The sequence below is a fragment of the Marmota monax genome, unplaced genomic scaffold (assembly GCF_021218885.2).
Source record: "Marmota monax isolate L192 unplaced genomic scaffold, Marmota_monax_Labrador192_F-V1.1 WCK01_AAM20220418_F8-fsc00097, whole genome shotgun sequence".
Taxonomy (NCBI): domain Eukaryota; kingdom Metazoa; phylum Chordata; class Mammalia; order Rodentia; family Sciuridae; genus Marmota; species Marmota monax.
The window spans coordinates 4,973,132-4,985,842 of NW_026694162.1; the positions used below are offsets into that span (position 1 = coordinate 4,973,132).

Below are 12,711 nucleotides of genomic sequence, written 5' to 3' on the forward strand. Positions count from 1 at the left end.
AATTCTATGTTACAAAATTTCCTTCAAAAGAAGTAATAATGAGTTTGTTAGGTGAACAAAAATTGAGAGAATTTGTTGCCAGTAAACATGCCTTGAAAGAAATGTATTTTTTTAAGTTCTTTAAAGATATAGAAAATAATATAGGGCAGACACTCAGATCTTCATAAAGAAAGGAAGAACAGCAAAGAATGAAAAGTGAAGGTAAAATAATTATAATTTTCCCTTATAATAACTATAATTTTTCATTATTGACCTAATGGAAAATAATAGCAACAAAATGTATTTGATTATGTATGTTTATATATATATGTAATACATATGTTTAATCTTGTGTTTATATGTATATACGTGTATGCTTATATACAAGTGAAATGAGTGACAGTGACAATACAATTGATAGTACAAAGGAATTAGAACTAATTTGCTATTTAAGTTATTCACACTGTGAAGTGGGGTATTATTTGAAACTGAACTTGGATTAGTTGTAAATGTATATTGCAAATTCTATAGAAACCACTCAAAAAAGTAGAAGATAATGAAGAGAAGTGTTTTGCTTTATACTGTAAACTACAAAAAATAAAAAAGCAGACTCTTGGTGCAGGAATAGATAATGAAATTAGAGATATATAACAAAAATTCCAGAAATAGACCCAAGTACACAGAAACTTAATATTTGATCAAAAACTACATTTTATAGGGGAAGAGAATAGGTTATCAGACAAAGGTTATATTTGAACATCTAGACATTGACAAAAAAATTTCTACCTGATATGATACAATAAATTCCTAGTGAATTTTTCAAATGACAATATGAGCATAAAATATTTATAGGAAATGTTTTTTAATTTGATGGTAAGAAAATTCCTCCTTTAGCATGGTTCAAAGTCTTAAAGATTGACAGATTGTATTAAATAAAAATTTTAGATTGCCAATATGATAAACATTGATTTTTATTTCTTCAACTATAAGTGAAATATAATATCTTTTCATACATATTGTATAACATAAGCAAAGATACCATAAGTAAAACTAAAATCAAATTAAAAATTCTGAGAAATTAACATGTTTAACAGACAACAGGCATATATCCTTAATATATAAAGTGTTCTAAAAATAAATTCAAAACTTTCAATACTGTCAATACTGTTTTAATGCTAATTCTTTTCAGAGTTATTACACAATAACTAGTTAATCTAACTATTAAAATTTTTAATACGGTATTCTTAATCTGGTATTTGCAATTCTAGGAATTTATCTCATTGAAACTTCCACAAATAAGCAAAGAAACATTATGATACAACATAAGAAAGTAAATACAACACATAATACCAAAATTCCTGCTCTATTTCCTAGTTATATTAACCATGGCAGCTTAATATCCATAAATTCTAGCTTTTATTCCTTATCTCTAAAATGATAATTAAATAAATCTACATACAGCTCTTGTAAAAACTCAGCATACCATAAACATTTTTTTAATCATTGTTTTTTATCATTATAAAAATATTCAGGAATACTATACATAGGTGTTTTTAAAATGAAGTATATCTCTAGGTAGTAACATGGAAAACCTCCAGTTTCTGAGATGAAAATAGTAACATGCCATTATCCCATGTTTGTTTTTAAAAAACATCATCACATATCAATGCTTATAAAGAGACCTTTGGGGTTTTTTAAATATAAAATAAATCAGTGCTGAGAGAGATAAAAAACAAAACATACATTATCCCCCACTTCCTTCCCCAAAGAAAAACTGAAACGTATCCAAAGTTTCTCACAACAGGTAGAAAGCATGACGGGAAAATTATAATTCTATTTTTCACTTTCTCTGTAATATTTTCCATAATGTTTGAGTTTTGTAAAACAAATATGAATAAGGGGAATTACAAATCAATCAGACATTCAAAGAGATTCTTCAAAGTGACTCTATGGAATTTCACTAAGTCATACAAGGACTTACGCTGAAGAAAAAACATATTTTGTCTTCAGACAAAAATGAATTATTTAGCTCATTTTAAGGTTTAAATGACTAAGTCCTACAAATAAATAACTAAAAAAGTTTTTAGATATAGTCAACTTCTCTGTTATGGTTTGAATGTGTCTCCCAAAAGTTTGTGAGTTCAAAACTTAATATCCAAATTCTTATATTAATGGTGTTCAGGTGAGGTCTTTCTGATGAGGATCAGATGAGGTAAAGCAGGTAGGGCTGCCATGACAGCATTACCAACTTAATAAGAACAGAAATCCAAGTTAGCATACATGCTTTGTTTAGCCAAGGGATGCCCTCTACCATGTTATGATTCTGAAAACCATCACCAGTGACCAGTGCCATGTTCTTGGACTTCCCAGGTTCCATTAACTAAAAAAACCTTTATTCCTTACAAACTGACTACTTATTAAGCCAACCAATATAACAATATAATATAATAAATGTTGGGCTGGGGTTATAGCTCAGTGGTAGAGTGCTAGCCTAGCACGTGTGAATGGGTTTGATCCTCAGCACCACATATAAATAAATAAAGGTACTGCGTCCATCTACAACTAAAAATATTTTTTAAAAATCTTAATTGTCGAAACTAAATTTTGTCTATGAAAGAAATGTTACTTTTATATGAACCTCAATCAATAGCAAGATAATTTTAATACCCATCACAAAATGCTGAAACTTAAAAGAATGTAAGCAAGAGATGGTTGTGTTGCACCATATTTACTTTCCAGTTTTTATCATGTGAGTGGAACTTCATAGCAAACATATGCTTTGATTCTAAACATCCAAGTCAAACATATTCCTATTAATTCTATTCCTCAAACTATATTAACTTTTTATTGCTTTTACTTTAGCTGCTATGTACAAAACGCCATGTATGCCAAGTGCTTTATAGAGATAGCTTCTCTAAATCTTACCCTTAAAAAAGTAGCAGTCTCATTTTATAAGTGAAGACTCTACCTCACAGAGATTATAAAACTAGCCTAAAACTTCACATCAAATAAGTGAGGAACTGAAATTTGAACTCCAGATCTGAGCCCATGTTTCTTCCATAATACCAATCTGCATTTTCACCTCTATTTTAGATTTAAGATAAACTACTCTATAGTTATAAAATAAATAATTTATAATATTTCCTTTCTACAAATTCCCAAAATGTACTCCCAGTAATATTTCTGAAATAACCACTAGTATAATAACCATAATTCTATTTTTCTGTTTATAAACACAAGTAGAATAAACTTGATATAAAACTACAACATGGGATAGAGAAACAAACCTGTGTGGTCTTTCCAGACCCAGTTTCTCCTACAATCAAAACTACTTTATTTTCCTTAATTATTTTTACAATTTCTTCTTGTTTCTCAAACACTGGCAAAGACTGCCTGAATGAGTCAAATTCAGATTCTCCTCTTTTCACTGGAACTTGAGGTATGCCATTGTTGAGTCGCCCACTTGTTTTACTCATTTCCCGGTTTTCTTTGAAAATGAATGGAAAAACAAAAAAATTATAATCAACATTGAAAAAGAAGTGTTCAATGCTTCAGGTTTTTCTCCTATACTTACTATAGAATATACTACAAATTTCAGTACCAACATAGATGAATAAAAATTGATTCTTTAATAATCATTAAAAACACAATTTTGATAATCTAAATTATTTTCAGGTTTACCATAAGTTTCCATCAGTAGTATCACAGAAAATTAAATTTTTATAGTAGGAAAGAATGTGCATTATATTTATAAGAATTGTGACATACAATATGAAAACATATTACAGAAAAAGAAAATAACCTATATATTCTAAATTTATACATGTATGATTAAGTGAGAAACAGGATTACATGTGTAAATACAAGGTTGGAATGCTTCACAAATTTCCTAGTTGAGCCTTTTAGCAATATCCACATTTAACATAAGAAGGAATAAAAAAGATATGTTTTATATTCTCCATGTAGTTCCAAATAAGTTTTGTCTGCCTATATTTAAAACAAGTTATTTGATATTGAAGACCATATATTTGCTGCAGACCTGCTCCAAAAGACAGCGATAATTATGCAAATCTGTCACTATAGGTAATAAAATAAATGTCTCACTTTGGGAGTTATTTTTCCAAATAGTAAAATTACAACTTCATTTTCTAACCAAAATAATAATTTTTCTACACTGGAGCCATTTAATGAACTAAAGAGTCTACCAATCCATTAACAGACACTAAAGCCCCATTTCAAAATTTTATTCATTAATGCATCAAGGCAGTATATATATCCCTGTTTAGTTTGCTGGCTGGTTGAATGACTTTAAACAAATCATTTAACTCTTCATAGGGCAAAGGTTGCCATGAGGCCTTTTATAATGGGTTAGTATACTGCCTAGCACACAATATGTGCTCAGTAAATGTTAGCTATTGCTATAATGCTTAAAAAAAAAAAAAAAAAAAAAACTTGGTTCAACTCCATGACAAGCCTTAAAACTGCATTTTGTTCCCAAATTTTCACAACTCTTAATCATTTCTAACAAACTATTCAAACTGAGAAAACTTATTTCTTATAAGTTTTTAAAAATAAATCTAAATGGAAAAAGAATAGTCATCAAATAACAGGGTAAACAAGGAAGCTCACCAGAAAATACATACCAGCTTCAACTGCAAACACATTTCCTCTTTCTGTTTTAGGCAGAAGTTCAGTTCGCTCTTTACTGGTAACAGGAAATCTCTGAATTAGGCTCCTAATAGCATGCTTTGTATTATGAGTCAAATTACAGGTCATCATTGCATGAGCTGTTTCTGATCCATCTTTCTTCTTCACAGTTAGGTATCTATTTGCTCCCTTTCTGAATATTAATAAAAATCATTTGTTTACTACATACAGTCAACTAGTTCACATATCATGTATGCCTACTTTTCTCAAGCAAAACATTTTTAAAAAATCAAAACACTTTTGGGATAAAATGCTAAACATCCTCCCAAAATGCAATAAAGAGAAATTTAGGGCTAAAATGGCCACAAGACTATTTTCAATTAAAATTTCAAAATGTGGCAAATTTTAATTTGAAATCAGCAAAAAAAAAAGGGAGGGGGGAGGCTTACTTATCCAGAAGTGTTGAAAATTTGTCTTTAGCAGACTTTATGGTAGACTTAAACATCACCAGTTAATACATGCTGTGAAGCATATAGAGTGGGGTGGGGTTGGGGTTCTAAACAAAAGAACCTAAAAGTGACAATGAAGAAGCTATGGCTGACTGTTCAGATTAATGTGTCCCATTTGAATGCTTCCACAGTAGGTTGGTAATGTCACACTCCCATGAAAACCTGTTAAAAGTGCCAGTTTTAGTGGCTGAACCAAAAATTCATAAAACAGAATTTCTGGTAACTATTTCAGATACATTTTTTCTTAATAGAACAAATTTTTCAAAGCTTCAGGCTCTTTAATTAAAAGGTAATGATGATCTATAACTATTCAAGTTATTTCCTGGAAATTCATTTGTTTCTTTATATCTAGTACAGAACTGACCATGTCTTTTATACTTCTGTAGCTCCAAAAACACTAGGTTAAATGCTATACACACAGGAAATCCTCAAGTGTTTTGAATGATTTAATAACACAAGGCTATTATCTGGCACTAATTGTACTGAAAGCTCAGGCCCTGAAGGCTCACAAGACATGGGTTTGAATCCCAGTTCTACCACTTACTGGCTGTGGTGCCATAAGAAAATTATTTAATGGCTCAAGTCTAAGATTATAATATCTATTTCAAAGGAATATTATGTGATTAAAATGATATACTGTCAAGTACATTTCACTAAAAGTAAATATAATAGTTACAGATAAAAATATCTGTAATTTCCATAGTGTAAAAGTAATCACGTCAGGAGGTTTTACTATGTTCCACCTTCAGCATGGGCTCTAACATAAATGAAAGTTATTATATAATTATCAGAGAAAATTTTTATTTTTTTTATTTTTTTATTTTTTTTGGTAATGGTGATTGAACCCAGGGGTGTTTTACCATTGAGCTACATCCCAACTCCCTTTTTTTTTTTTTTTTAATTTTGAGAAGGGATCTCACTAAATTGCTGAGGTTGGCCTTGAACTTCCCATTCTTCTACCTCAACCTCCCAAGTTGCTGAGATTACAGGTGGATGTGCCACCACATCTGGCTGATTTCCTAAATTTTAAAAAAAAGTTACCCAATATATTTTACAAAATGCTTTACCATTTATTAACATCACCAGCATATTATAGAAAAAAGCAACAGAGTCATAAATACAACAACTATTACTTACTTTGATAATTTTTATGATTCTAATTAGATTTAAATTTTGTAGTCAATATCTTCATTATAAAAACGATATTAAACTGGAAACTGACCTATACAGTTTTACCTATATAAGGCTTCTAAATGAGGCTTTTATTTTACAACAATTTTAAATTTATGACGATTCCTTACTAAATACTAAATATATGGTTTCTATCATCATACATTAATTGAGCACCTACTTTAGGCCAGGCACTGTGGTAGAAACTAGAATTACAATGTTGAGTAAAATATACTCTCCTTCTTCAACAATCCTACAATCAAATTAATAGTCAAAATGAAACCTTCCTAATTCAGGTTGCCTAACAGCTTTTATTTATAAAAATAATTCACATTAAGCAGGTGCAATGACATAGCCATTACCATTTAAAATGTACTGAATTCAGATTTAGCACAGATGGTAGGGCAGAAACACAGCATAAAGTTGACAGTTTCTATGTTTAATAAAAGAGTCCACCTGTGGCTATTAGTGCTTGTTCCTACCACATTCAGCATCACAGTGACAGTATCACAAAAGGATCAATGAAATTTTTGGTAAATATTCACCTCATCATTGAATGAAATATTCAGTATAGTAGAGATTACGTACTGCTACATTAACTGAAACACTAAAATTTTATCAGGTATTCATTCCAAGGCTATTGATACTATGTTTTGATGAAAAACATAAAAACCCCCTTTCTAAAGAAAAATTAACTAGAAACTAGCCACAGAAAATAATGCTACATAAATAACTTCACAAGAATTTTGGGTTTTTTTGTGCCAGGGATTGAGCCCAAGGACACTTAACTACTGAGCCACATCCCCTAGCCCTTTTTTTATTTTCTTACTTTGAGAAAGGGTCTCACTAAGTTGCTTAGGGCCTCACTAAGTTGCTGAGGCTGGCTTTGAACTTGCGATCCTCCTGCCTCAACCTTCCACGCCTCTGGGATTACGGAAGTACACCACCATGGCCAGCTAGAATTTTTTAAATAACAAAATGCAACCCCCACATGCAGTTTTTAAGCATAAAAGCAAATGCTCAATGGGGATGGCAAAAGGGGAGACTTTGGTCAACAGGTCCAAAGTTATAGTTAAATAAGAAGAATAAGTTCTGGTGTTCTACTTCACAGTATAATGACTATAGTTAACAATAAGGCACATTTCAAAATAGCTATGAGAGAATTTTTTAAAGTTCTCACACACACACACACACACACACACAATTTTCACCACCAAGAAATGATAAATATTTAAGGTGATATATATGCTAAATTACCCTGATTTCTACAATGTATACATGTATCAAAACATCACAATATATTCTATAAATATATAAAATTATTAGTCAATTAAAAATAAAAATTAACTAAAACTAATGTAATAATATTATAGATAAGAATTTCTTATCTGTAATTTCAAAGTGTAAAAATAACCAATGCATGTTATAGTGAAGTTGTGGCATTTCAATGGCTTCTTCCTTTGGAAGAAAAATGATGGGAGTTGAGAACTTAGCTCAATGGTAGAGCACAAACAGCATATACAAGGCCCTGGGTTCAATCCCTAGTATCCCATCAGCACCACCAAAAAAAGAAAAATGATGCTATAACCAATCAAATTTGATACAATTTTTTTATTAATCCATTTATCAGTTTACTAAACATGTTATTAAGCATTTAACATAAACAGCCATATGCCTTAATATTCTCCACTTTCCAAATCTGAAAACAATTTAAAAGATCATCTAAAAGAGGCTGGGGGTATAGCTCAGTGGTAGATTATTTCACATATACTACCCTGGTTTTGATGCCCAGCACACAAAAAAAAAAAAAAGAAAGAAAGAAAGAAAGAAAAAAAAAATTATCTAACAAGCCAAAGAAATGACTACTTAAAAAGATGACAGCCAGGCCTGGGATTGTGGCTCAGTAATAGAGTGCTTGCTTAGCATGTGTGAGGCACTGGGTTCAATTCTCAGCACTGCATATAAATAAATGAATAAATGTCCATCAACATCTAAAAAAAAAGATTAAAAAAAAGATGACAGCCATCAAGGAGTTAATGCCTCTAAAAAAAACAAGACATTCATTAGATGCCTACTAAATATAAATACTTAATTTCTTATACCCTATATTTATACTTCCCTTAAGCAGGGAGATAAAAGATCTAAATCATTTTCACCCCAATACTGTAACTAATACAGAATTACAAATTTATTAAAGTTTAACATATTAAACTTTAATATATTAATATGGACTTTTTTGGGCTGGGGATGTGGCTCAAGCCGCAGCGCGCTCGCCTGGTATGCGTGCGGCCCGGGTTCGATCCTTAGCACCACATACAAAGAAAGATGTTGTGTCCGCCAAATACTAAAAAATAAATATTAAAATTCTCTCTCTCTCACTCTCTCTTTAAAAAAAAAAAATATGGACTTTTTTATGACTAATTAGAAACTTAATAGTTTAATAACCAACCAAATAACTTTGCCACTAAAATGAATACAGCTGCTTTCATGCTAAGTCCACAGTTTGTAGTAAATTTGTTCTTAGTATGGCCTTATTGGACTATAAGTACCTGGAAAATGAGACCTCCCACACATTATTTTTGACCTAACTTCTTGGAGCACCCAGAACATTGCTATAAACTCACAATGAACATCAAAATGAATTAACTAAGCAGGGCATACACCTGTAATCCAGCTACTCAGAAGGCTGAGGCAGGTAGATCACAACTTCAAGGCCAATCTGGGCAAACTCAGCAAGAACCTACCTCAAAACAAAATTTAAAAAGGGGTGGTGATACAGATTAGAGATAGGACCCTGTGTATTCTAGGCAAGTGCTCTGAGTTCACCTCCCAGTACCCTCCCCCACAAAAAAATAATTATTTTAGTTACACATTAACTGTTCAAATTCTGGCTCTGCCACTTATTAGCTATGTGATTTTAAGAAAATTACTTACCATCTCTAAGCTTTCATGGCCTCACCTGTTATATAGGTACCAGATGTTAATAAAAGAACCTATCTTATTAAACTATTGAGAGAATTAAGTGATAATCCATTTAAAGCATCTAGCACAGTGACTGTTGCATAAGAGCACTTCAGTGTTAGCTGCTGTTATTATCACTGAATATAGCAGGGTTTCTTTTTAATGGTGTCAAAAAATTCCTCAAGAGACATTACTACTTTGAACCCTTATAAGATGAAAGGGTAAAACTGAAAAGAGGTATACCCTCTGGTCAAGGTGAGTAGATTACTTCAGTACCTATTAAGTAGTGACTGTAACAGTCATGGGATAAGAACCACACACGTGGAAAATCTACTTTCACATACTTAGTATTTTTCCATTCCACAAGTTTTTAACCATTAATTTTGTAAACTTCATTTTGTCTAACTTGCATTGAAAGAGGAAAAGATTTTGCTTTGGTTATAAACAAGTCACAGACTCAGAAAAGTGTTCTCTTAGGACCAAAACACAATGATTTCAGTTGAGGAAAAAAATTAAACAAAGATGAAATGGAATTTTTTTAAAATACTTTTTTAGTTGTCAATGGACTTTATTGTGTTTATTTATATGTGGTGCTGAGAACTGAACCCAGTGCCTCACAAATGCTAGGCAAGCATTCTACCACTGAGCCACAACCCCAGCCCAGAAAAGTATTCTCTTAGGACCAAAACACAAAGATTTCAGTTGAGGAAAAAAATTAAACAAAGACGAGATGGAATTTTTGGCATGTGAAACCTGACTTTCAAAGAAAACTTTAGTAGAAGATATACTAAATATCACAAAATGGGGGTATTACTACAAGAAGACTATCTTCACTAAAAGATGAGCAACTATTAAAACGAAAACCAAAGTACATTCAACTTGTTAGGAAGAGATGGAAAACAAAATCCATCACATGTCTTCATTTTGAAAGAAAGGCTACCAGACGAGCACAGTGGCACAGGTTTGTAATCTCAGAGACTCCAGAGGCTGAAGCAGGAGGATCACCAGCTCAAGACCAGCCTTGGCAATTAGTGAGACCCTATGCAATTTGGGGTGGGGTTGTACCTCAGTGGCAGAGCACTTGCATAGCATGCGTGGGGCACTAGGTTCGATCCTCAGCACCACATAAAAATAAATACATAAAATAAAGGTACTGTGTCCACCTACAATTAAAAAAAATTTATTTCAAATTTTTTAAAAATTAAAACAATAAAATAAAAGGGGTGGGATGTGGTTCAGTGGTTAAGTACCATGACATATTTATCCCTTTTTTTGATAAATAATCTGTTTTAAAATAAGAAAAACTATCAGCTTACCCTTTACTTTTAGAAACTAAACCAAGAGATTGACTCAACCGATGAATAAAGGCTCTTTCAGTACTGGTCAGTGAAGAAGGAAATTCCATTTCTACATAAAAAAAAAAAAAGTAGTACCATTTGTGGATGAACAATTTTCTTTCAAGTAATATATAAAAATGCAAATTACAAAAAACACATAAGCATATATTCAAATTATATTTTGTGAAAAGTAAGAATTCAATAACCACTGAATGCTTACCAGAATTCTGATATTAATTTTTTTGAACCATGTAATGAACCTAAATATGATAAAGGACTCTGATGCTTACCAAAGACTGCTGGAATCTTGAGCTGATATAATGACTGATGAACATAATTTAGTATTTTTACATAGTCCTTACTTGCTTAATTAACAAAATGTTTATTTCCTTCAACAATGACAATATGCAAGCATTAGTTCTCAACATGAAACTCCACTGTCTTTGCTTTCAAAACTATACCGAATTTATATTCCATTATTTTGTATGAGATTTATTGTTACATAGTGCTGATACTTTACGTCTGTTTTAGTAGAAGTTCAAAATTACTCTTCCAGGTCACCCAGTTTGGACTGAAACTAAAAAGTCTTCTATTTAAGTCAGCAAAACGGAGGGAGCATTCAATGATGCTGTACAGACACCACAGGTGAGCTGCTGGTCCTGAATTATAGGACCCAAGACAGAGTCTTCTAAGGTGTGGAATAGCTTCGTAGGCCAAGAGAAGTTTAATTTGTCAAAGTGTTTAGCATGATGTTACTAAGATTTAAACATTTTGCAAGTGCATTTACTTATCTGTTTGACTTCCTTCTTTTGTAGCTTAAATGTTAACTAGTTAAGGCTAAGCCTGCTTTTAAATAACGTAAGTGTAGAGGCTTACCAATACCCCAAAAACGCTGCCCTAGCTGCCCAAGGCTGCTCAAAGTCCTGGAAAAAGAAAAACTTCCCGCTTGGGAGCAACTTGACCTTCCCGCCTTCTGATGCCAGGCAAGTGCTGGTCAGTAACCCAGCGGACCCGCATGGCAGCTTGCGGTTCTTCACTTCCCACCGTAGGGGCACCACCGCGCTCCAACCCGGGCTGAGCCTCGTAGGGCTGCCAGGTGGGCGGCCCCGGTCTCCCCTCCTGTTCTGGGGCAGCCCCATCACTCAGGGGATCCAGTTTGCTGGCCGGGGGCGAAGGGCCGTCGGCCTGCGGGGTCCCTGTCTGGAACCGCACCTCTCTGGTCCCCGTATCGGAAGCGCTCCAGGGCGATATTGACTGCGATCTTCACCTCCTCGTCGATACGAATGTCCTTCAGGCCCTTGGCCCGGCCGCCGCCCCCAGGGCCACACCGAGCGGGGCCTCCCCCTCCGCCTCCAGTCCCACCGGCGCCGCCGCCACCGCCCGGAGCCGGCGGCCGCGGGAAGACGCTGCTCGGCCTGGACATGGCCCTGAGGAGATGTTCTCCCCGCGCGGGAGCGGCCAGGCCTGCTGCTGACAGCCAACGACAGGGAATGTGGGCCTCAGGGGCAACTGCGGGAGCCCGACGTCTCAGCCGGCAGCCGCTCTTGGGTCAGAGTCGCCGGAAAGCTAGTATTCAACACAACATGCCAAAAACCGCCGGCGCCACTAAAGCCCCTGAGCGGCGGAGTGCGCGAGCGTGATGACGTCACCAGGCCCGCCGCAGCCCGTGACCTCAGCACGTCAGCCGTCCCGCTAGGCGGCAGCTGTGCAGACCGAAACTCCCACCGAGGTGATGGTGAGGTTTCCTCTCGCCGCCCGCGGCGGTGTTCTCGTTCATCCTTTTACTCAATTACTTATTAGTTGGCTTAATCCTTCGCTCCTTCCTTCAGAACAGCTTCCTACTGCCCAGCAGTATGCTACACTCTCGATGTGCATTAGGAAATAGACAAAGATTCCCGCCCTCATGGGGTTTATATTCTAGGGGGAGTAGGCTGCCAGATGAAGCAAATAAAAATACAGACAATAGAGTGATTTGAATTTCCCATGAACAAAGAATAATGTTTTAGTATCCATCTTTCCTATGCAATATTTGGAAACAGTGGAAAAAAATTATCCTTTACTCGAAATTCGTGTTTAACTGAGAGTCTATATTTTATTTCACAACCTTA

At 34.3% G+C, this 12,711-nt stretch overlaps 1 protein-coding gene across 3 annotated transcripts in view; it reads right to left on the reverse strand.

The window, feature by feature from the left end:
• Ythdc2 (YTH N6-methyladenosine RNA binding protein C2) overlaps window positions 1-12,243 on the reverse strand; it is an 80,729-nt gene extending 68,486 nt beyond the window's left edge. The window contains exons 1-4 of one of the 3 annotated variants that reach the window (XM_058585984.1): window positions 11,816-12,243; window positions 10,583-10,673; window positions 4,623-4,684; window positions 3,267-3,466 (exon numbers count right to left, since the gene is read on the reverse strand). In XM_058585984.1, coding sequence (XP_058441967.1) covers window positions 3,267-3,466; window positions 4,623-4,684; window positions 10,583-10,673; window positions 11,816-12,026 — 564 coding nt within the window. In that variant the 5' untranslated portion in view covers window positions 12,027-12,243. Of the gene's footprint in view, window positions 1-3,266; window positions 3,467-4,622; window positions 4,820-10,582; window positions 10,674-11,815 lie in introns of all 3 variants that reach the window. The other 2 variants (XM_046465824.2, XM_046465825.1) reach the window with 2 other exon arrangements.
• Between the last annotated feature and the right edge of the window lie 468 nt (window positions 12,244-12,711).